Raw genomic sequence first — 22,614 nt, 5'->3', positions numbered from 1 at the left:
AAACCTCAGTTCTTCTAAGTGCTCTAAAATCTACATGGTTACTCAGATTGCCTTGAAATTTGATATGGCTCATCAAACACTGGCCAGGGTGTTCCAAATTTGTGGTCATTTTGACCAAGGGGTTCCCAAAATACAAAAAAGTAAAAAAGTATTTTCTTAATGTTGACATATTTTCACCCAGATCTGGGGATCAAACCATGGCTCTGATCCTGATAAAAGGCTTGCACTCACTTGAGGGTTTCCCCCAAAGAGTGCATGGCACCCACTAACCTTCTGGGGGAGCAAAATTCAGAATGGTATTAGCCGAAGAGCTTGGCTCCTAATTTACCCTCATGCCTAATGTTCACAAGCAAATCAGATTACACTGAACATGCAAAGATAGAGAAGCCAAGAGGGTTTGTAGTTTAGGAAGTTTCATGGCACCTAGATAGCTCATGGGGATAAGCAGACAACTTAGATCCTAAACTGTGCTCAGCTAATGACACTTCAAATTCCTGGTAGGACAAACATCTGGAAAAGGTCTGAGCTGGAAGGGTTGGTGGAAGGGCTACATGTTGCACGAAATGGTAGGGGAGAGGCTGGAGAAGAAAAGAAACACTCCCATCTTCTCTCATGCATGTAAATTTACTAAGCCAATGTAATAAAGCTCTCAAGATTTTGGGACATATAGATGTCTGAGATTTCTCTCACTAGCTCTGTTAACAACTACACATTTAGAAGCATGACCATTATCCCCATTCCACTATCACAAAACGTACAGGAGAGAGAGGAGCATTTAGGAATCATACAGTAATGGTGTCGAGAGACCCCCACACTGCAACTATTCCTGGCTCTGGCAGTGGCCTGCTGAGTGACCTTAGGCAAGTCTCTTCATCTCTCTGACATTTTCCTTAATCAACAAGTGTTGTAGCCAACATGGAGGAATTCTACATTAGAGCTTGACAGATAAAGGTGGTCTGACCACAGTACTAAAATTAATGGTAATTTAGGTACACGTGATCATGATTTGATCATATTTCTAATGTGGACCCAGAATAAAGTCCAGACCAGTGATATAAATACATACTTGGTGCTTTAAAAATGCCAATATCACAAAGCTGAAAAAAAATTATCAGACAAATCAGCTGGGAGGGAGAATTTAATCAGAAAAATATAAATGATCATCCAAAATTGTTTAAGAATACTTTCACAGATGCCCAAAAAGCCATAATCCCACAACTGAGGAAGAAGGGTTAAAAATCTGACCTGGTTTATGGGGGAAGTGAAGGCAGCTATAAAAAATTTAAAAGATCTATATATCAAATGGAAGAAAGGGGAAGTTGATAGTAATGAATATAAATCAGAAGCTAGGAATTGTAGAAAATTGCTAAGAGAAGCAGAAGGACACAAGAAGAAATCTATGGCTAGCAGAATTAGGGACAATAAGGAGGAGCTTTTTAAGTATGTTAGGAACAAAAAGTATCATAACAATGGTATTGGTCCATTAATAGATGGAAATGTCAAAATTATCATAAACCATGAAGAAAAGGTAGATGTCTTCAATAAATATTTCTGTTCTGTATTTTGGAAGAAAACAGATGATGTAGACATATCATATGATAAAACACTTTCTATTCCACTAGTATCTCAGGAGAATGTTGAACAGCAACTACTGAAGTTAGACATTTTAAAATCAGTTTGTCCAGATAATCTGCAACAAAGAGTTTCAAAAGAGCTGATTTAGGAGCTTACTGGGCCGTTAATGTAAATTTCAAAAAGTCTTGGAATACTGGGGAAGTTCCAGAAGATTAGAAGAAAGCTACTTTAATAAGGATAAATAGGATGACCCAGGTAATTTTAGGCCTCTTAGTCAGACAACAACCTCGGCAAGATTGCCGAGCGGCTGATATGGGACTCAATTAATAAATAATTAAAGGAGATTAATATATTTAATGCCAACCAACATGAGTTTATGGAAAACAGATCCTGTTAACTAACTTGATATCTTTTTTTGATGAGATTACAAATTTGATTGACAAAGGTAATAGTGCAGATGTAATATACGGAGACTTCTCCAAGTCATTTGACTTAGTAGGCATGACATTTTAAAACTTGAATGATACAAAATTAATATGGCACACATTAGATGGATTAAAAACTGGCTGACAGGTCTCAAAACGTAATTGGAAATCATTATTGAATGGGTGTGTTTCTAGAGGAGTCCCATTGGGATCAGTTCTTGGACCTATGCTATTTAAAGTTTGCAGAGGACACAGAAATTGGGGGAGAGGTAAATAATGAAGAGGACAGGTCACTGATTCAGAGTGCTCTGGATCGCTTGGTAAACTGAGCAAAAGTAAACAATGTGCATTTTAATATGGCTAAACGTAAATGTATATATCTAGGAACAAAGAACGCCGGCCATACTTACTGGATGGGGGACTCTATACTCAGAAGCAGTGACTGAAAAAGATTTGAGAATTGGTGGATAATCAGTTGAACATGAGCTCGTGTGACACTGTGGCCAAAAGAGCTAACTGCAGTTCTGGGATACACAAATGGGGGAATCTCAAGTAGGTGTAAAGAGGTTATTTGACTTGTGTGACTGCTGCTGGAATACTGTGTTCAGTTCTGCTGCCACAATTCAAGAAGGATGTTGATAAACTGGAGAGGGTTCAGAGAAGAGCCATGAGAATGGTTAAAGGATTAGAAAACATGCCTTTTAGTGACAGACTCAAGGACCTCTAGTTATTTAGCTTATCAAAGAGGTAAAGGGTAAGTTGATCACAGTCTATAAGGACTTACTTGGGGAACAAATATTTAACAATCGGCTCTTTAATCTAGCACAGAAAGGTGTAACGCAATCCAATGGAGATAGACAAATTCAGACTGGAAATAAGGTGTAAATTTGTAATAGTGAGAGTAACTAACCACTGGAACAAATTACCAAGGATCACAGTAGATTCTCCATCACTGAATTTTAAGATCAACAGTGGATGTTTCTCTAAACTATGATTTAGGAAATATTTTGGGGGAATCTATGGCTTGTGTTATACAGAAATCAGACTAGATGACCACAATGGTCTCTTCTGGTCTTGGAATCTACGAATCTGTGAATGATCTATGGACCTGAGCCTCAGTTTCCCATCTGTAAAATGGGGATAATGATGTAAAGTTCTTTGAGATGTACTGATCAAAAGCACTATATAAAAGCTAGGTTGTTTTGTTACTATCTACACACAGTAGTTTATCTACTGCAAATCTAGATGAGAACGGTGATGAACTGGGGTTATGGCTGTATAAATTAGAAATTCTGATTGATACTGTGAAGTTGTACTGTGAAAACCTGCTTTCTCATGAATGCTTGTATGTATGTGGATCCACCATAGCTGACAGGACCTGCAGTGGTTACACACCAGACAGATACTACAGAAGGTGCTTAGGACCTAACGACTAGGTGAAAATATCTGGGAACAGTGGGTGAGCTGCATCCTCAGAAAACTGGTTTAGCTGACTCCTCTGAAGGAAGGGGAGGAGGGTAGGAGCAGTGGCAATTTACCAGGAGTAGAGTAAAAAGACCAGATGACCAGGAGAGGTTTAAATAAAGAAATACACAAGAACAGGGGGAGTCAGACAAGAAGCAGCAGCTTGGGGCAAGAGAGAGCAAGGTCACAGAAGCTGGATAAGGGGCTCCAAGGAAGAGGTCACTCAGCATTTAGCAGCCTCATGAGGCAGGGGGTCTCTGCCCTGTTTTCTGAGGCCAGATAACCACCAGAACTCTGGACAACCCAAGGGATTCATACCCCAGCCAAAAGAATGACCTGCAATGCTGATGAAACTGAGGCAGGGACATGCATTTAATCTTTCATGTTTTGTATGATCTGGACTCTCCTGTGCTTTACATGATTAAGTATAAAAAAGCATAAAGGCATTAGACTATACAAAGTGCATGCGTCTTGTCTGCTTCAGAACCACTGCATGCCCCTGAGAATTAAACTGTACATCACAAACTTCACTTCTTTGGGGCAAAGTTTTGGCAGAGGGGGATGTTTACGTAACTGAGGTCAGTGCTGATCTTAGGTCCTAGGGCAGGTGGGTTTGAAGCCCTGTGATGGGGTGTCTACCGCACATTCATCCTGCAGGGTTTAATGCAAGCCAGATGGGCCAATTAACAAATTAGGTAGCTAATTAAGGAGGCTCAGCTGGGCTGGAATACACAGGCAGCTGAAAGCAGAAGGGGCTGCTGGGATAAGGCAGACATTCCCAGGAGAAAGGGAGGAATAAGTGGAGACTGCAGCCACTCCCTGGGAAGAGGGAGGAGGCTTTGGGAACTGGTAGGCCTAGGAAGAAAAGGGGAACCAGTAGTAGGAAGCAGCCAAGGGATAGAACAGTGAGGCTAGAGAGAGAGGGCCCAGACTGCTAAACTGAGGGTCCCTGGGCTGAAACCAGAGAAGGGGGCGGGCCCAGGTTCCCCTACCAGCCACTGGAAGAGTGGCACCAAGACAGTGGGCGGGAAGACGGCCTCGTACTATTGAGGAGCTAACCCCGCCCACAAGGGGGGAACTCAGATAGTGACATGACCAGAGGGCCACACCATGAAGAGGATATTGCAGTTCCTGAGGCTGCAAGAGGGGTTGCAGGCGGACAGCAGAGACTAACTGACAGTGTGCAAACTGCAGCCGGAGTTGGGGCAGAGTCAGCCTCAAGCTAATCCCCAGAATACCAGGAGGAGGCAACAACAGTGAGCGATGCGCCCTGTGACAAGCCCCATTTTCAAGACGTGGTAGCAGTCCAAGAGTCAGTGCCCAGGAAATGTGCCAAAAAAGCCAAGGGAGGAAGCAGTGCTCCAGCCTGCTGAGGTTTTAGAAGTGTAACACATGCCAGGGGATCAATAGCTCAGAGGCTTGGATTCTCCTCACAGCAGTCCTAGTGGATGGCCAGGAAGGACTGTTTGTTAGGATCTGTGACAACTGCAACTGCCTAAATGGCTACTAACTCCTACAAACATTCCTCTTTCTGTTTAAAAAAAAAAAAATTAGGAAATTCACTGATGGAAGACATCATTAAGCAGAGTTAAGGTTGCCCGGTAGTATCTCATGCCCTCAAGAATATCAAGTTCAGCAAAAGTCAAACTTTTGAAAGAGAGGAAACACAGAGTTAAGGTACATGCCAACACAACGTTACATCTGCCCTCTGAGTAATGACCCAATACTTTCATAGCTCACATACTTGAACTCTGCTTTTGCAGAAAGTGCATATCACTAAGGGAACTGGACATGTGACAACCGTAGCAGAGTAATATGCCTTCTCTTTTCTAAGGCAAAATTTGTTTTTAGATCAGCTGTTCTGAACAGGAGCTACCTACACTATTCTACACTCAAGTACTGGGCAACCACACACACAGGTTACATTTTACAATTCCCTCACCCCCTTCATTCTTACTCATAGGATTTCACCTAACATTACACTTTAATTTACCTATCATTAACCACAATGACAGGGTTTCATATCCCACCTCACTGCTGACAATCCCCATGGCAAGCAGAGCCCTGTACCCCACCTTCTGACACAACCTACACAACTCAGTGCTTAACTGATGCATTCCTTCGATCACATACAGTGGAGCAAAGATTTAGATGTCCTCATATCACATTCACAGCTCTGTGATGCTCCTCAAAGTAATCTCCAGACCTCTTCAGATCACAATCACATCTCTATCAAGCTGCTCCAGCTAATGCCTCCACTATTCAGTATAGCTATTCTTAACACAGTGAATGCAGAATGCAGTTAATTCTCTGGAGCTTGGGAATGGCAGGGGGGCAGGGCAGAGTTAAGGTTGTGTTGATGTGTACTTTAACACTCAAGGCAGTCAAGGAAGACAAGACTGCTAAGGAGATGGTTCATCAATGGCTGTTAGCCAGGATGTGCACGGATGCAAAACCATACTCTGAAGTGTCCCTAGCCTCTGTTTACCAGAAGCTGGGAATGGGCGACACGGGATGGATCACTTGAAGGACCAGAGGATCACTTGAAGAGGAGACACTAAATTAATTCTTTGCTTCAATCTTTACTGCAGATGATGAGAGGGAGATTTCCACATCTGAGCTATTCTTTTTAAGTGACAAATCTGAGGAACAGTCTCAGATTGAGGTGTCAATAGAGGAGGTTTTGGAACAAATTGATAAATTAAATAGCAATAAATCACCAGGACCAGAGGGTATTCACCCAAACATTCTGCAGTTTCACATTTGAGTTCCTTCAGAACTACTAAATGTGATATGTAACTTACCGCTTAAATTAGCCTCTGTACCAGATGATTGGAGGATAGCCAATGTAAAGCCAATTTTTTAAAATGGCTCCAGAGGCCATCTTGGCAATTATAAGGCAGTAAGCCTAACTTCAGTACCAGGGAAATTGGTTGAAACTATAGTAAAGAACAGAATTATCAAACACACAAATGAAGGTAAATTGGGAAAGAGCCAACATGGCTTCTGTAAAGCGAAATCATGCGTCACCAATCTATTAGATTTCTTTGAGGTGGGGTCAATACATATTGGACAAGGGTGATCCAATGAATATAATGTACTTGGACTTTCAGAAAGCCTTTGACAAGTTTCCTCACGAAAAGGTCTTAAGCAAAATTATCAGTCATGGGATAAGAGGGAAGTCCACTAACACAGAGGTGGGTGAACTAGGGCCCACAGGACTCTCCTGCCCGGCCCCATAGCTCCTGGCCTGGGAGGCTCGCCCCCAGCCCCTTGCCCACAGCCTCCGCTCACTGCGCCGTCGGCTCAATGCTCTGAGCGGCGGGGCTGTGACCTCCTTGGGCAGTGCAGCTGCAGAGCCCAGCCTGACCCAGTGCTCTGTGCTGTGTGGTGCGTGATCCAGCCACCGGTGCTCCAGGTAGCGCGGTAAGGGGGCAGGGAGGGTTGGATAGAGGGCAGGGGAGTTTGGGGGGTGGTCAGAGGGTGGGGAACAGGGGGTTGAATTGGGGCAAGGGACCCGGGGAGGGGGGGCAGTCAGGAAGGAAAGGAGGGGTTGGATGGGGCAGCAGGGGGCAGTCAGGGGCAGGGATTCCAGGGGCGGGACAGGGAGCAACACATCTCGAAGAACACCAGTTACAGAAAAGGTAACTGTCTTTTCTTCGAGTGATTGCTCATGTGCATTCCATAACACATGATTCCAAGGTATATCTGTTAGAGGTGGATAGGAGTTCACAGACACTTGGGATGAAGCACTGCCTTGCCGAACCTGGCGTCCTCCCTAGTTTGGGAGATGATTGCACAGTGCGAGGTGAATGTGTGGACTGATGAACATGTGGCAGCCCTTCAAATGCCCTGAATAGAGACGTGAGCCAGAAAGGTACCGGACGAGGCCTGCGCCCTAGTCGAGTGCGCCCTCACAATCAGTGGCGGGAGAACTCCCGCCAGGTTGTAACAAGTATGGATACATGAAGTGATCCAGTTGGAGAGCTGCTGAGTGGATATCAGCCGCCCTTTCATGCGCTCAGCCGTGGCAATGAACAGCTGCGAAGACTTACTGAATGGTTTCGTATGTTCCAGATAAAAAGGCCAGAGCCCATCTTACATCTAGCATGTGGAGGCGGCGCTCCTCACTGGACGTGTTGGGCTTGGGACAGAGCATGGGTAGGAAATGGCCTGGCCCGTATGATAGGTGGAGACCATCTTAGGGAGAAATGAAGGGTGTGGGCGGAGCTGGATTTTATCCTTATGGAATACTGTATACCGGGGTTCGGCGGTCAGGGCCTGAAGCTCCGATACCCTTCTAGCAGGGTCGCCACAAGAATGGCTAATTGATCGCCACAAGAAAAACTACTTTCCATGAGAGGTGGGACTAGGAGCATGTAGCAAGCAGCTCAAATGGAGCCTGGCCAGCACCAAGTTCAGGTCCCGCTGAGGGACCAGGGGTCTAACATAAGGAAAGAGGCAATCCAAGCCCTTAAGGAATCGACCGGTCATGGCATGAGGGCACTAGACCCTGGGCTCTGAGATGAAGGAGGTAATCCAGTATAAGATGGATTGGGGCAGCCATTGGCGAGACACCCTGATCGACGGCCCACCGGGAAAACCAAGACCATTTTGCCAAGTAGGCCTGACGCATGGAGGGCCTCCTGCTCTCCAGGAGGATTCGCTGGCCTCCCTTCGAGCAGGTCCTCTTCTCTTGGCCTAACCATTGAGCAACCACGCTGTGAGGTGGAGGGTTGCTAGGCTGGGGTGGAGGAGGCCCCCTTGGTCCTGGGAGAGAAGTTCTGGGAGGGTTGGCAACGGCCATGGCGGGGCAATTGCCAAGCTTGTGAGAGCCCTGTACCAGAGCTGTCTGGGCCATGCCAGGGCGATCAGAAGGATGCAAGCCCTGTCCATCTTGATCTTTTCCAAGACCTTGCCAATCAGGGAAATTGGGGGAAAGGCATACAAAAGTTGACCCGATCAAGACAGAAGGAAGGCGTTGGAGATCGTGCCCCTGCCCAGCCCTCCCCTGGAGCAGAAATGGGGACACCGGTGGAAGTGTCTGGTCGCGAAGAACCCTCCATTCGGAAAATCCTGTGCACCACTTCTGGGTGCAGCGACGATTTGTGCTGAGAGGAGAAGTCTCAACTCAGCCAATCCACCTGAGAGTTTCGGACGCCCGGTAAGCGATGGGCTTCCAGGTTGATATCATGGGCTGTACAGAAGTTCCACAGCCTGAGGGCTTCCTGGCAGAGAGCTGAGAAGCGGGCCCCGCCTTGTCTGTTGATGTAGAACACAAAGGCCACGTTATCCATGAGAACTGTGACCACTCTGTCTGCTAGGCATGAGCAAAAGGCCACACAGGCTAGGCGGACCGTCCTGAGCTCCTTGACTTTTATGTGTAGGGCTGGTTCCTGCATGGACCAAAGGCCTTGGGTCTGGAGGTTTCCCACACGGGCTCCCCACCCCAAGTCCAACGCATCGTGCACCAACTCACAGTCAGTGGCCAGCCCCTGAACGGGACCCCTCGGAGCATGTTCCCCGGGGTGGACCACCAGCAGAGGGAGGCTAGCACGAGTTTGGGCACAGTGAGGACCTTGTCCAGCCTGTCTCTGGACTGGGAGAATGTCGAGGCCAACCAGAGCTGAAGAGGCAGCATCCTGAGTCTGGCATGATGAACCATGTACGTGCACACCGATATATGGCCCAGGAGCTGGAGGCACACCCTCGTGGTCATCTCAGGAAACCTCGTGACCACCCTGATGAGCTCCCTCAAGGTGTCGAATCTGTCCAGTGGGAGGGAGGCTCTGGCCAATGTCGCGTCCAGAATTGTACCAATTAACTCTGTGTTGCACCAGTACCAACGTGGATTTGGTGCTGCTTACCAGCAGCCCCACTGTGAAGCTCGTGGGCAGGAGTGGTTACTTGATCCTATACCTGTGACCTGGAGCTGCCTTTGACCAGCCAGTCGTCGAGGTAGGAAAAAATCTGGACCCCCCTGACGCCTGAGGTAGGCCACTACCACAGACATACACTTTGTGAAGACTCTGGGTGCCGTTGATAAGCCAAATGGGAGGACAGTGAACTGGTAGTGCTCCTGCCCTACCATGAAACGGAGGAAACGCCTATGTCCCTCGAATATGTGAATGTGGAAGTATGTGTCCTGTAGATCGCGGGCGGCGTACCAGTCCACGGGATCCAGGAAGGGGATGATGGAGGCCAGAGAGACCATGCGGAACTTGAGTTTCCCCAGGTAGTGGTTCAGGCCTTGCAGATCCAGGATGGGCCTGAGCCCCCCTTTGGCCTTCGGGATAAGGAAATAGCAGGAGTAGTACCCCTTGTATCTGAACTCTGCCAGCACCACCTCCACCACTCCTAAGTGAAGGAGCCACCTCATCTCTTGCTCAAGTAAGCCTTCATGAGAGGCGTCCCTGAAGAGGGATGGGGAGGGAGGGTGGGTAGGTGGGGCAAAGAGAAATTGGAGGGTATAGCGCCAAGAGATGGTGCTGAGGACCCAACGGTCCAAGGTCAGTAGCAACCACTCTGGGAAGAAAGTACATAGGCGGTTGGAGAAGGGAAGGTTGGGTGGATCCCTGGTACAAACTGGTAAGTCGTCCCCAGGTGTCCCATCAAACTGGCGCTTACCTGCCTGCTTGCCCTTGGAGGACCCAGGCTGGGGCACGGGCCGAGACAGTCGCTGTGGGCGCTTTTTATAGGCTCTTGATCTTTTATAAGGGGGCTCGTATTTGGAGTGGGTAGCCTGACTAGGGGCTTGCTGCGACTTGAATTTGGTCCTGGCTGGGGCTGGGACATAGATACACAGAGTCTTTAATGTCGTGCAGGAGTCCTTAAGACCGTGTAACTTCACGTCTGTTTGTTCCGTGAACAGGACCTTGCTGTCAAATGGAAGGTCCTGCAAGAAGTTCTGTGCCTCGCTGGACAAACCCAACAACAGGAGTCACAACGCTCTTCTCGTGGACACCGTGGAGGCCGTAGATCGTGCAGCTGTATCTGCAGCGTCCGAGGCTGCCTCAAGGGCTGCCCTGGCTACAGCTGTGCCCTCCTCGACCAGAGCCTTAAACTCCTTCTTATCACGCTCCTGAAGGGAGTCTGCAAATTTTGGCATAGAGCCCCACAAGTTAAACTCATATCTGCTAAGCAAGGCTTGGTGGTTTGCCACCCTCAGTTGGAAGCTCGAGGACAAATAAATCTCTTTCTACAGAATAAGTCTAGTCTCCTTGAGTCCTTATTCTTAGGGGTAGGAGCAGGTTGGCCCTGGCGCTCCTTATGGTTGACTGCCTCGACAACTAGAGAGTTGGGGGCAGGGTGGGTATATAGATACTCGTGCCCTTTGGCAGGCACGAAATACTTCCGTTCTCCCCTCTTAGAGATGGGGGGCAAGGAAGCCAGGGTCTGTCATGGGGCATTTGAGAACTTTGGCACACCTCTTGGAGTGGGAGAGCCACCCTGGCTGGCGCTGTAGCTGAGTGGACATCAAAGAGGGAGTCCGAGGATTCCTCCACCTCCTCAGCTTGTAGGTTGAGGCTTGATGCCACCCTTTTCAAAAGTTCTTGGTGGGCTTTCATGTCCTCCTGAGGAACAGGAGGAGGAGTAGCCGTGATTAGGGTGATTAGGGGTCTGGAACACATGAGTTATGAGGAGAGGCTGAGGGAGCTGGGATTGTTTAGCCTGCAGAAGAGAAGAATGAGGGGGGATTTGATAGCTGCTTTCAACTACTTGAAAGGGGGTTCCAAAGAGGATGGCTCTAGACTGTTCTCAATGGTAACAGATGACAGAACGAGGAGTAATGGTCTCAAGTTGCAGTGGGGGAGGTTTAGATTGGATATTAGGAAAAACTTTTTCACTAAGAGGGTGGTGAAACACTGGAATGCGTTACCTAGGGAGGTGGTAGAATCTCCTTCCTTAGAGGTTTTTAAGGTCAGGCTTGACAAAGCCCTGGCTGGGATGATTTAACTGGGAATTGGTCCTGCTTTGAGCAGGGGGTTGGACTAGATGACCTTCTGGGATCCCTTCCAACCCTGATATTCTATGATTCTATGATTACCTCATCGGTGGCAGATGCCACCACTGTCACCTTCTGAGCATGGAACAGGAGAGGAGCGCTCCTCTGACCCCTTCCTGGGTGGCTGAGAGAGAGGCTGATGGTCTTTTTGAGGCTCCGGCCACCGAGCGAGCCACCACCGGGAGCTGTACCGGGGCCCACAGGGACCACTGGTACCATGGGGCTGGCCAGAGAGCCTGTGGCACTATTGGAGCAGACTTCCCCGCCTGACTCACCAACTGTCAGCGTCGAAGGGAGGCCAGGCTGGCACACGATCTACCGCTATCCCGGGACGGGGAAGAGTGACAGCACTGCGAGTGGTGCCAGGCTCGAGAAGATGGTCCTGGTGTGGAGGAGCGGGAGTACCATCTGTAACAGCTGCTCCACGAACGGCTCCAATGGGCGGATCCATGATGGCCTGGTGCCAGCGATCTACACCTAGGGCTGCGGGAGCAGTGCCATGGCAGGGACCTCGACCAGGACGAAGAGCGTGACCAGCATTGATGTTCATACTGCAAGGGGCTATGGTAGCTTCTCGGAGCCAATGACCTCCGGTTCCATCTGTCCCAGTGGGGCACGCTCTGATCGTCTGGTCTGCACTCCCTCAAGGTGGATCTGTGTCTGGAATCCCTGCTGCTCGGTACCCAGCCAGACAACCTGGTGGGGGCCGATGGGACCGGTGCGGGCTCCGTGCAGGACGGTCACTGTGTGGAGAGCAGCATCGGGAACTTTCCCTCGACTGTGAGCGATACCATCCGGGCGGCGACTGTGGAGGTCCGAGCACTGACTTCCCTCTGGACTGGAGAGCCACGGGCATTGGCACAACTGGAACCGGTAGAGACATAACGTCTTGAGCCGCCTAACAGGTCTCCGGCGTGGAGGATACCCCGAATGTGGCCACTGGCGTCCGGGGAGGTCGACTCAGAGCGGGCCGGGCTACACTGCTTGACTTGAGTCGGAGGCCAGGAGTTCGATGGGGAACGAGAGCTGCCCAACCCGGGTCTAGTCTCGTCCCCAGCCTTGCCCCAGTGCCTTGACGGAGAAGACCTCTTCTTCGTCTTTTTAGAGTGTCCCGTGGACGCGGAGCGGTGCCGACTGGTGGAAGGCATCGCTGGGTCACCGCGCACCAATGCTGCGTTGCTCAGTACCAAATCAGAGTGGTGCAGTGGTGTCGGGGTCGGGCTGACTCCATCAAATGGCTCGGAGCCGTATGTACCGCTCCTTCTTGGTCCAAGGCATAAAAGATCTGCAAATTTTGCAGCAGTCGCTGAGGTGGGTTTCCCTGGACAGCGTAAACAGGCAGCGTGTGGATCACTCACAAGCACAGACCATTTGCAAGTGTTGCATGACTTAAAGCCTGGGGCGCAGGGCATGCCCTGACCCGGGCGCACTTATCTATTCTAACTCTCTTTTCTTCTTCTTCTGGTAACTACAAGTACTAACTAACTACGAACTAAATGAAGCCCAAAGAGGGAAAGCTACGGCAGAGCTGGAGCAGAGCAGTTTCGAAGCACTTTCACTGGTGGCAAGAAGGAACTGACGGGGGGGAGCATACAACGCCCCATATACCGCGCCATGCCAGGGGCACTCCCCTATGGGTACTGCTGAGGGAAAAACTTCTGGCACCGGTGCACGTGGCGAGCACACACACCTATTGTGTAATGCACATGAGCAATCACTTGAAGAAGATCTGCACTATATCATGTTGGGGGCTGCAGATAGCAGGGCTGGGCCTTGTCTGACTGAACACCTCTGTATTATCGTATCGCCATGACGACTAGTTTCAGTCTCTTGTCTGCAGCCCTATTGACAATTACTTCCTAATTGCCCAAACCATTTTCTGGTTAAAGAGATTTTAAAAACTCATTCAGTTTCTCAGCCATTTTGCAATAATTGCTAATTTAATATACTTCATTTATTAATGGGCCTTGTGATGGGGTGTATAGTCCCCACAATGGCTCGGAAAGTGACAGAGGCCCTGGGAGCAGGGCTAGCTCCACCCCTCCAGACCTGTCAGTCAGTCACATATGGCAAGGAGGAGACCTTTAAAACAGAGGAATCTGCAGGCAACTGGAGGGAGAGGAGTGGGAGTGCCCTAAGCAGGAAGCTGCTGGTGGGACTCCTGGAGCCACAGAGGGAACTTCCAGCTGGGCATCATTCACCCCAACCCTACAAAGGGTGCAGCGAACTCCCAGGGAAAGCCAGAGATGTAAGAAGGCCTGCAGAGGGCAAGGGCCCCTTGCAAGTTGTAAGGAGCTGGGGTCTGGGTTGAAGACACCCAATGTAAATAACTGGGTGTGATCACATCCCTCCACCATCTGTGCAAGAAACCTCAGGGGACTCTTTTGAGCCTGCTCTCCCCAAGTACATTAGCATGCCTCTCACCATCTTGGCAGCATTAAGTTATTCTGATTTGGGTGCCCGGATCTTTTCCTGCACAATTTTAGAACTGTGTATTCTGTTTGGTTCCCATTTTTACTCATATATTTCTGGCCCAATTCTTTATGAAGGCATGTTAGCCACATATTATTTGTATTCTTCTTTATCACAGGAATCATTGCTTCTTGTGCTTTCCTTTGGGTGTATTTTAGGATTCTTCAACCTTCCTCCACTCATGGATTTTAATACCGCCTCCCAAGTTTTATAAGTGTCTTCATTCCTCAAAATTTGCTTTCCTCAAGTCCAGTTGTCTTATATTGCTGTGCTTACTAGCATCAACCTTTCCCACATTTTCCCACAATACTCACATTTTCAGTCAATTCTTTCCTACTGGTAAGCAATCACGCCAGGGTAGCTTCTCCTTTAGTTGGATCTTTTGCTTTCTAGCTCAGAAAACTGGACTCTTCCGAACATAAGGCATGCTCAGATGGATTTTTATCTAACAGGTATCACAATCCTGCAGTTCCAAGCTCTCAAATGTTGCTCTAGCCTAGGGATTGCATGAGGGAGGGAAGGGGGCAAGGCTGCAGCTGATGCTCACTGTGGTTTCTCATTTAGTTGTCATTCCTTGTATCTTTATCCCTCATCTGATTAGACTGAGCCTCTCATTTCTGAAGATAAGTTTGCCACACAGCTTTGCTTCCCCAGTCCCCCTTTCCTGCATGGATTGCAACTGTTCCTGTTATGAGAATTATTTTCAGGTTCCAGCCATTGATCCCAACTCTTCTTGTTTATTCCCCAAACTCCTTATATATGGCCACACACAGTTTTGTTCATTATGTCTCCTAATTATTCACCTTCTATTGCACAAGAGCTCCATCTTCTACTTCACTATTGAAAACTGAAGGCATACGCCACATTTTGAGTTAAATAAAGCTCTCTCTTTTCCACTTAGTTTAAAGCCCATCTAACAAGTTCTGTCAGTTTTGAACCAAGAGATTTGTCTGCTCCTGCTAAGTGGAGTGTAAAACAGTGGATCTCGACCAGGGGTACATGTACCCCTGAAGGTACACAAAGGTCTTCCAGAGAGTACATCAACTAATCCAAATATTTGTCTAGTTTTACAACAGGCTAAATAAAAAGCACTAGCGAAGTCAGTACAAACAAAATTTCATACGACTTGTATATAGAGCAGTATAAACACACTGAAATGTAAGTACAATATTTATATTTCAATTTATTTTACAATTATGTGATAAAAATGAGAAAGTAAGCAATTTTTCAGTAATAGTGTGCTGTGACACTTGTATTTTTAAGTATGATTTTGTAAGCAAGTAGTTTTTAAGTAAGGTGAAACTTGGGGTTTGTAAGATAAATCCAACTCCTGAAAGGGGTACAGGAGTCTGGAAAGGTTGAGAGCCACTGGTCTGACACACACAATCATTAGAAGGCTCCAGTGCTTCATGAACCCTGTGACAAAAGTGCTGAGAGCCAACAGCTGACCCAGTATTCTGGTTACTGAGCACTAACTGGTTCTCCCAGAGAAGCCCTGTATGAGGTGTGGAAGATTTAAAATGATCTAATCACATTGTGGGTTGATGAGTTAAGGGGCTAATTATCCCATCAGCTGAAATGGTAGTTAAAAAGCACAGGAAAAAAGTGGAAAGGAGGAGAGAGGGGCTAGCAGAACCTAGGGGAAGCTAGGTCACCAGCTGGTGAGGTCTCTTACTCTCCCTGGAGAGAGAGCTGAGGATTGAAGGACACTGTAGGTAGATGTGGTGCACAGGGATTGCGACGATGGCTTGGTGGTGGTTACATAAATAAAAACTCACAGAACTGTAGACAATTAAGAGGCATGCAAGACTGTTTGGGAGTGACCCCAAGGCGGGAAAGGAGCTTGCCCTGTTACAGACCCTAGGCCTTTTTCTCCACATTGCTAACATATCTGTTACTATCTAACTGTTGGTCTCTGTAATGTAACAACTCCCTTTTACGCTCATCCATCATTGCTGACATAACTCGTGCACAGGGATGCACAAGGGCTGAGAGACCAATCCCTGGGATGGCAGGATTCCCGTCATATTTTACAGACATGGCGTGAGGCCAGGCCCCTATGACCACAGCATGAGGCTGACTACAGACACCACTTTCCCTCAGGAAGTACTGTGGGCCCTAAATGCTTTCATTCCTTTACAGTAGGGATTTCATTGATCTCACCATTGACTGGGTCATGACGTACAGGTTCTGCTGCGACTGGTCAAATAGCAGGTCTCCACTCACCATGCTGTTCAAATGGATGACTAGAGAAGCATATGTATTAGCTTCTCCCATTGCTCCTAAGTACACCTGTAAGAGACAGAGTTGTAGTCAGCAGGCAGGCAAAATGAAGAGTGAAGTAGGTGGCCAGCTGCTGTTTGTTGTATCTCCTTGTTACATCTAGTCATAAACTAGACTGTAATCACTCTGGAGCAGAGACAGTCTCTTTACTGAGTATCTGTACAGTGCCCAGTGGGCTCCCACAGCCTGATTGGTGCCCCTAGGTGCTATAGAAATGTAATGGAAGTGCTATAGAATGGTGCTATAGAATGTATAGAAGTGTATAGAATGGTGCTATAGAATGTATAGAAGTGTATAGAATGGTGCTATAGAATGTATAGAAGTGTATAGAATGTGTAGAATGGTGATATAGAATGTATAGAAGTGTATAGAATAAAATGGTGCTATGGAAGTGTATAGAAATGTATAACAATAACAGGGAAAGGAGATATACGAATGGATGAGTAGGTAGGTATGTGAGCAGACGAAGGGGAAAGTGAGCTTTTGCCAACAGGTTTGAGGGCTGATGGGCAGATATCTGAACAGGCAGAGGGGAGTGCAAAAATGAGTGGATGAGTTAATAAGTGAACAAGTGGTCTGGTGGATGGGAAAAAGTGAATGAATGAAATTAGCAGGGAAATAATTGCCACCTCCTGGACAAAGCTAGAGACTCATGTGGTGCTTTAACCACATGATTTTTCAGGATAGTTTGTGTTCACAGGGTGTAGGATGCCCCATCCTGGCCACACCAGTTCCATGAAAGCCCTGAGAGAAGAGCTGAGGTGGTCAGTCATGGGTATCTGGGAACCGTAAACTTGCTGTGGAAAGAACTAGTCATCAAGCCACTGAGTGACCATCATGAGAGAAGAAAAGGAGTACTTGTGGCATCTTAGAGACTAACCAATTTATTTGAGCATAAGCTTTCGTGAGCTTGACAGTAGACACAGCAACATGCTCTGTCTGGAGGTATATCTCAAATCAACCAAGAAACGGAAGTGTGGAAAATGTGATAACCCAACTGGTACAACTAGCAGCACGTGGAACCTTTGTCCTTGGGCCTGTACTGGCTGCCTACTGGCTTCCAGGGGAAATTTATAGGAGTTAAGTTTGGTCTATAGAGACCTAAATGCCTTATGTTATATTGCACTGAGGAAGGATGATCACGTGGTTATGGCTCTGGACTAGAACTCAGGACACCTGGGTTCTGTTCAGAGCTCTGTCACAGGCTGTGTGTGACCTCAGGCAAATCACTCTGTGCCTCAGCTCTCCATATGTAACAAGGAATATTCTTTATTTCAGGGGATTTGTGAGGAATAATTCAATGCTTCTGAGGCTCTAATGATATAGTCAAAAACGACTATATAAGCACCTGGACTGTGGCCAGTAACTGCTGTAACTGTGGCCAGTAAAGGCACCTGAATGGTTGTCCTGTTGGTATAAGAGAGAGGGAACTGCCAGCAGAGTATTCTCCATGAGGGGTCTCCATTTGGAATTTATTCTCATTGCTGATCTCAGATTGCACTAACCTGTCAGCAACCTGACCCTGCTACAAGGCCTCACCTATATATTCAAAGACAGTTATAATACTAGACACAAAAGGGATGAAGAATGGCTGAGTAGTTAGTATGCTAGCCTGGAACTTAGGAGACCCAGAGTCAATTCCCTCCTCTTGCACAAACTCCTATATGACCATGTGTAAGTCACTTGGGCCCAGATTCCCAAAGGTATTCAGGCTCTTCCATTGTTAGGAAGTGGGTCATTTGTGGGTCTTGGCCTTAGTCACTCTGTGCCTCAGTTTCCCATCTGTAAAATGGGATAATAGCATTACACTATCTCACTGCAGTATTGTGACGATAAACACATTAAAGATCTCAGGTGCTCAGATACTATGGTAATGGGTGCCATATACCTAAGAAAGATCACTAGTAATTGTGAGTGGGTTGGGGTATTATTATTTTGTGGTTTGGGGAAAATGAAGAGTTTTTTTAAAAGGGTAATTATTTTCAGATTCAGGCCCAGGATAAAGGACTTTCTTTGTGTTACAAATGTATGTATTTATACGGCAGACTCAAACACTCAGTAGCAATCATAGAGCTAGACACTCAAAGAAGAGGTTTAAAGCAAGAGTAGAGTACAGCTCTTATAAGCTTTGCAGAGTAGGTCCAGCACTGGCTCAGAGAAGATTATAACTGAAAATGTCTTTTGTATAAGTAGTTCTGCTTATTCTTAGGGATCCATATCAGTCATGAAGGTCACGGAAGTTACGTATTCCGTGACATTCCATAACCTCTGAGACTTCTGCAGTGGCCAGTGTGGCTGACCCCGGGGTCGCCCAAGCAGCTGGCCCCAGAGACAGCCACATTGGCCACTGCTGGAGAGGCTCCGTGACCAGCTGCACTGGCTACTGCTCAGGCAGCTGCCCCTGGGGACTGCCCGAGCAGCAGCCCCGGGGGCAGCCCCCCACAGCTGGTGCCACTGGCCCCAGCCTCCCCCCAAGCAGCAGCCCCAGAGGGCTCCCCCCGAAGAAACGCCCCTCCCCAGGCTTCTTCCCCACTCCTCTCCGAGCAGTACACCCCCCCAGCTAACATTTAGTCAGGGGTATTTACAGAACAAGTCACGAACAGGTCACAGACTGTGAATTTTTGTTTATTGCCTGTGACCTGTCCATGACTTTTACTAAAAATATCCATGACTAAATTGTAGCCTTACTTATTCTTAACTGAGAGCATGCTGAGTTTGAGAACAAGCCATCAGATGGCACTGCTATCCAGCAGAGACTTACTTCTCTGGAACAAAGAATGGGCAAGACAGAATTTGTTTCAGCTCTTAGTAATGATAGATTGTGGCATGTGAGTGACAAACATCACAGGGAGGCAGGACAATTCAGTGTCTTCTTGTAGGCTTGTCACAATAATTGATCTGAGTGACTAAACTGTTCTACTTTGGGAATTATGCAAAAAGAAAAGGAGTACTTGTGGCACCTTAGAGACTAACCAATTTATTTGAGCATGAGCTTTCGTGAGCTACAGCTCACTTCATCAGATGTTTACCGTGGAAACTGCAGCAGACTTTATGATTCTCTGCAGTCTTTCCCAAGCCCCAATGAAGTAGATCAGCATTAATGTCCCCAATTTGCAGAGGAAGAAATCGAGGAACAGAGATGACATGTCACTTCAATGAAGCCAGTGGAAAATCTGGGAACCAAAGCCAGATCCCAACTCCTAGACATGTACCACAAGTGCATCCTTCCTCCTAGAGAGAAAGAAACAATGGGCACACAATAGGAGAGTGTTCCAGTCCTGCCGGAGTGCTCTGGAATACACTTCCAGCACTCTTTTGGGGAATGGGAACAGCATTCTGCTACTTCTGCCAATTCTAACCACTTCCCAGCCTCCATGCAGGGGCTGAGTGGGGCCCCAATTCCAGTGCTGGTGGAGGGCTCCAGTCCTGGGCCAGAGGGTTCCCTCCCCTCCCTGGATACAAAGGGTCCTCCAAGCCAGCAGGTGCTGGGTCCCGTCAGGGGGCACTCAGAGGTGGGTCAGCACAGAGGGAACCTGGGATGCTAAAGCTGTGTAGTAGTAGGATTTTATGTTTGTATTTTGTATAATTTAGAATGAAGGATAAAGAATAATAATGTAGCATGCATTAAATGTATTGACGTATGATTTGACCATACCCTGCCAGCCACCCTTTCTGAAAGCAAAAAGGAATGGCCTAGCATGCCGTTGGTAAAGATGCATCAGCCAGAATCTTGTGTCTGAAGCTGATTTCAAGGTAGTGACAGACCTTTAGGGTCACCATTTTGTTTTAAATTTAGCATTTTGAAATAAGTAAAAGAATCGGAGTACTTGTGGCACCTTAGAGACTAACGAAAGCTTATGCTCAAATAAATTGGTTAGTCTCTAAGGTGCCACAAGTACTCCTTTTCTTTTTGCGAATACAGACTAACACGGCTGTTACTCTGAAACCTGTCAAGTAAAAGAATGTAATGATTGTTTTCTCCTGCATTGCAATTTGATATTCCTGTTCAAATGCTCTGCGTAAATCAATCCTGTTTTGTGTGTGTGAATGAGGAATGTGTTTGCTAGAAGACAAGCGTGAAGGCTATCACCAGACCAGATGTTCTATGGAGGAATCGAGGATGGACATAAAGGCACCAGGAGATTGCAACACGCCCTACTGAGATGTCAGAAGAGGGCAGATTGACAACTCTAAAAGATGTGGCAGGCACCCATCAATGGGGACAAGATAGCTGTGATCAAAATCAGCATGGGGTAACTCCCTGAGAGACTGATGAAAGAACAAGATAAAGGATGAGAAGAAAACAAGCTCTCATCAAACGGCAACTGATTACAGCATGACGGTGCAAAACTCATTGGTCCCAATGAAGGAAAATCAATATAAACAGGTTGCTTTGCCATGAAACTTTGGGTTTGTCTGGCCAAGACTTCCCTGGAGCATCGTGTCGCGACCGACAGAACCCGGCTCCTCTCTACCCATGATCAACCTAGCTGGACACTAGATTGATCCAGACTCTGGACTGGTAACTATAACATCAACTGGCGGAACAGTGTGCGCGTGTGTGTGATTGAATGCATATGCTAATTGTTGTATCTCCAATAAACGTGGCATATTGCCTTTTCCCTTGAAAAAGATCCCGGGTGCTTTTTATAAGCATAACAGCTGGACCAGGCAAGTGAGCTCAGGGACCAGATCCACCAGAAGTCCAGGGCAGAACTGGAGCTGGGCAATGTTGGGAGCTAGGTAGAAAAGCCGTCCAGACAACAGAGCCCCCAGCTAGGCAAACATAGGGAGAAGGCAGGGGTGGGATGGGCTCTGCAGGGTGTCACCCCCTGCTCCTCTGGGCCTCCCACAACTCTCCCTATCATCCTCCCACCTCCCCACAACTACCTCTAGCTCCCTTTGCTCCTGTGCGCCCTCCTAGGACATCACACTGCCCTCCCCCCAGGTATGTACCTCAGCTCCACCCCCATTCAAAGTGAGCTTCCACCACCTCTGGGGATCTGACACTTCTGTGTTTAGGACTCCAGCATGCAATAGGAGCACCTCAGTTGCACCACTCCATGCCTGACCCTCATCAGTAACGCCTTTTCTTCGTGCTGCCAGTCCAAGCCAACTCCTACCTTGTGCAGTTGGCCTCTGCTGTCCCCCAGAAAAGCAATGGTGTGGCCATCCTCCACATTCACGGCCACAGCAGTCATACGGGCCTCCGGCTTCTCCAGGGTGGGGGCTGTTTCAAGAGGCACCCGACTGGCCATGGGACTGGGGGTGTGGTCCGAGCCGCAGGGGTACGCGTCCAAAGTGTCCTTTGTGGGTCAGGAAAGAAGAAAGGAGAGACCATTCCAAAAAGGAAACCAGGATCTTTAACATCTATTACTCCCTTGCCCTCCCTATCCCCTTCCACCCAGGCATATCAGTGTGCATCCCAAATGTAAATTAATTGAGCCTTAAATTCCCTTGGAGGCAGATAGTATTATCCCCACTTTACAAAGGAAGGTGAGGCACAGAGAGGTTAAGGGATAAACCCAAGACCTGACTGTGAGTCAGTGACAGCTTGAGGCCAAGTGCAGACAGCACTCCCCCTCAACAGATACTGGGTGGCCCCAAGCACTTTATTCCTTTGCAGAAGAATCTAGGTCTCCTAGTACTCAGACCTCTGGCTTAGGTAAATACTTGAGATACAAACATAGGTGCTGGAAATTCAGCAGAGGGATGTTTTTACTGAGTCACTTCTGAAACACTATCTCAGTGTGTTTCCAGGGGATGTTGTGCTATCATCTTTCAGGTGAGTTTAGATTAAACTGATTTTCTTGAAGACTTTTTTCATACATGCTTCCCCTCTTGGAATCACTGCAAGGCAGAGTGAAGATTGTTTGAATGCCCTAATTGTACATTACCTACTTTCCCTGTATAGATTACTTTTCAAGTCTACGCTATGGAGACTATACTGGCATAATGCAGACTACACCGATGGAAGTGACTTTTACATTGGTGTAGGAACTACACTTGGAACTTGCATCTATATTGGGGGTTAGGTCAGCACAGGTACTTCACTCAGGGGTGTGAATTTTTCACCACCTTAGCAATGCAGCTAAATTGATCTAAATTTTAAATATAGCCCAGACCTAACTATAACCTTAACTCTGAATTCCCTGAGTTTGTAACACTTTGTTTTGAGATATTAATGGATTCCAAAGCCAGAAAGGACCACTGTGATAATCTAGTCTGACCTCCTGTATAACTCAGGCCATAGAACTTCTCCAAAATAACTCCTGTTTGAACTAGACCATATATTTGTAGAAAGGTCTAGAAAGGTCAATTTAAAAGTTGCCAGTGTTGGAGAATCAACCTCAACCCTTGGTAAATTGCTCCAGTAGTTAATTACCCTTA

The 22,614-nt window shown here is 47.3% G+C and overlaps 1 protein-coding gene across 13 annotated transcripts in view; it reads right to left on the bottom strand.

Annotated features, from left to right (window-relative positions):
- Window positions 1–22,614, bottom strand: part of PLXNB1 (plexin B1) — a 191,026-nt gene that overhangs the window by 78,636 nt on the left and 89,776 nt on the right. For all 13 annotated transcript variants that reach the window (XR_013636020.1, XM_073350752.2, XM_078853513.1 and 10 more), the window contains 2 exons: window positions 21,348–21,530; window positions 16,105–16,233 (listed from right to left, as the gene is read on the bottom strand). Coding sequence is in view for 12 of the 13 variants with exons in the window: in XM_073350752.2 (XP_073206853.1) it covers window positions 16,105–16,233; window positions 21,348–21,530 (312 nt within the window). In the remaining variant the exon portion in view is untranslated. The remainder of the gene's footprint in view (window positions 1–16,104; window positions 16,234–21,347; window positions 21,531–22,614) is intronic.

Source organism: Lepidochelys kempii, chromosome 7 (assembly GCF_965140285.1).
Source record: "Lepidochelys kempii isolate rLepKem1 chromosome 7, rLepKem1.hap1, whole genome shotgun sequence".
Classification (NCBI taxonomy): Eukaryota; Metazoa; Chordata; order Testudines; family Cheloniidae; genus Lepidochelys; species Lepidochelys kempii.
This window is presented reverse-complemented; position numbering and strand designations above follow the sequence as displayed.